The following is a 2,771-nucleotide window of genomic DNA, read 5'->3' on the forward strand; positions in this document are numbered from 1 at the left end:
ACGGCACAGAGGCGGTAAGGTTTGGGACTGCGGGTTCCCGCCATCTTGTACTCCAGACTGGGCTGCTCTCCTGCAGGAGGTGAGAACTTAAACCTCTGGAGGAGGGAGGTGAAGAAGAGGAACAGCTCCATCCTGGCCAGCTGCTCCCCGAGACACACACGTTTACCTGAGGATGCACAGTTCGACACATCATTGCTAGTTATGCAACATGGAGTAATATTTGTTTCCTACTTTTCTATTTAAATTTAAATTTAAATTAAACAAAATTGTGATCCCAAGAAACAAATGTTAAGGAAAAATTTTGTAGTTCCAGAAAAAAGAAAAAAAAATTGAAAAATAATTTCTTGGCAGATGTAAAAATACTGAGATGTAACGTAAATAACGTCTTATAGAAAAATGTAAAATACTAAACCTGTTCATTTGCATAAGGGCCTACACATCAATACATATGTAAGAAATTTCTAATTCTGTTTTTTTTTTTTTTTTTTTTTTTAATTACAAGAGCAAAATTTTATATTTCATCAATAATAACTTTCACCAAAGACTCTGGCTGACTGCAAGTGAACATGTGTTAACTCTGTTAAATTGTATCAAGCAGAAAAAAAAAACTTTTAAAAGATTAAACAAAAGACTAACCTGCAGAAAAAGGCATGAAGGCTTCTCTCTTCTTAAATTTACCGTCCTGGTCCAGGAAGTGCTGAGGGTTGAAGGAGTGCGGCGTCTCCCACACCGACTCATCATGGAGGACAGAGTGAAGTGGAGCTAAAATCAAGGTGCCCTGAGGACAAACACAGTAAATACACGGCTTTACACTCCTATCTTTAGTCACTCCTAAATGTTTCCAAAAGCAGTTTTATGTGTCTGCCAATAAGTTTGTTTATGTTGCTGTAGAGACATTGCGATCAGCTCTGAGTTGCAGAATTCATTTATTTCACACATTCAATTGTTTTTATTCAACAGTTTATGCTTTTTTTTAGATGATGCAATGCATTTTAATCACTTTTTTGTAATTGTCTCCATTTTATGTATTGCAAAGCTATGTTACCAAATAGATGATGTATAGAACAAAGCACATTTGCATATTTTGTACCTTTGGGATGGTGTATTTAGCCAAGGTGGTGTCTTTGCTTGCTATCCGGGGCACATTTAACGGGATGATGTTCCCCATCCTCTGTATCTCATGGATGACAGCGTTGGTGTAAGGCATGTTGTCTCTGTCAGCCATAGACGGCTGCCTGGACGGACCAATCACAGCGTCTATCTCAGCCTGGACTCGCTCTGCATGCAGAGAAAAACAACCTTCCAATCCACTGCCACAGTGATACTCTGAAATGTCGATTTTATACAGTTTATACCCAACGTCAGACTGATCTGTTCGTGAGTCATAGGAATACTAGTCAGAGAAATGTTAAGCTTCCTCACACACCTTGTATCTCAGGGTAGTAGATCATGTACAGCAGCCCCCAGTGCAAAGTGGTGGTGGTGGTTTCAGTTCCGGCACCGAACAGGTCCATGATGCAAAAACACAGATTCTCCGAATAAAAACCAGAATCTTTGTCTTCTTTCTGTAAGTAAAAAAATAAAAATAAATAAATGAATCAGATGAGAGCATTTGCTTAATGAGAGACGGCAGAGTTCTCACCTCTCCCATCTCTATGAGGAAGGAGTCGATGTAGTCTCTTGGAGACGACGGGTCGAGGTTCTCTCTGTGCTCCTTGATCTTGATTTCTATGAATTCAACTATCTCTCTTGTTTTGGAGAATAGCGTCTGATGCGTCCCCGGCAGCCGCTTCATCAGCCAGGGAAATACGTTGTAAAGCTACAGAGCAAGAACATAATCTTTTAGGTGTCACAGACATTTTTTATTTCAAGGTATACCTTTATTAAAACAACACAAATCTACTCTACACCCCTTCACAAAATGTGTTATGGATTTAGTCCATATTGTGATTCAAGGAGAGTTCTCACCTGCACCATTATTTTTCCCTGTAAGCGCACAACCTCATGGAATTTCTCCAGTATCGCCTGCTGCTGCTGGTCTGTGTACTCAAATCTGCTCCCAAAGACCAAACAGCAGATGACGTTGGACACAGCCTTGTTTACCAAAGTCTGGGAATTAAAAGGCTGACCTGTGAGACAGAGAAAAGTTTCACTAAGATTTCCACTGCTTTTAAACATACTTTTTTTTTTTTATACTTTTTTTGTTATTCTGTGTTTCATTTGTCTTTGTTACATAGTCTGAGGTAATGCGGCGTCTCTCACTCTTATTCTCATCTTGTTTTTCACAGATCTGCTTCCTCTTTCCATGCTGTTTGTTTGCTCCTGCTTTTGTTCTTAGGATACAAGAGCGCCTCAGTGATTTAGAAAATAATGGAAAAGTTAATTTATTTCAATAATTCAAATCTGAGAGGGGAAACTCAAACATAAATTCCTCAAAATGCTGATGATATATTTCCAGCATTTATATTAGGACCACAAAATATATCTCCACTAACATCAATATGGCTGATATTAGTAATTTATTAACATGTCGGTATTGGTCAGATAAAACTGGTCTGATGATAACCAATATTTCTTTCCATGTCATTTGCTTCTGGAGGAGATTGATGGTGGTATTTGTTTGTTTGGCCATGTGACAGTGACAGCCATGCACCGCAGGATTGTGGGAAATTTAACTGAAGCAGAGAATCAGTGGTGGAGACAGCAGTGTGGTCCATTTTTTAAAAGGTATTTAAACTGTAATGAGATCAGTTATGAGCCATAACAACAAT

The 2,771-nt window shown here is 38.8% G+C and overlaps 1 protein-coding gene across 1 annotated transcript in view; it reads right to left on the reverse strand.

Moving 5' to 3' along the window:
- The window catches only part of LOC106949663 (cytochrome P450 2J2-like), an 18,699-nt gene that overhangs the window by 9,776 nt on the left and 6,152 nt on the right, over positions 1-2,771 (reverse strand). Inside the window, exons 4-9 of the mRNA XM_015036067.1 lie at positions 1,969-2,129; positions 1,643-1,819; positions 1,427-1,565; positions 1,091-1,278; positions 637-778; positions 3-166 (exon numbers count right to left, since the gene is read on the reverse strand). Of these exons, the coding sequence (XP_014891553.1) occupies positions 3-166; positions 637-778; positions 1,091-1,278; positions 1,427-1,565; positions 1,643-1,819; positions 1,969-2,129 (971 nt within the window). The remainder of the gene's footprint in view (positions 1-2; positions 167-636; positions 779-1,090; positions 1,279-1,426; positions 1,566-1,642; positions 1,820-1,968; positions 2,130-2,771) is intronic.

This window comes from Poecilia latipinna, unplaced genomic scaffold, assembly GCF_001443285.1.
Source record: "Poecilia latipinna isolate Pla-1442-1.1 unplaced genomic scaffold, P_latipinna-1.0 Scaffold357, whole genome shotgun sequence".
Lineage (NCBI taxonomy): Eukaryota > Metazoa > Chordata > Actinopteri > Cyprinodontiformes > Poeciliidae > Poecilia > Poecilia latipinna.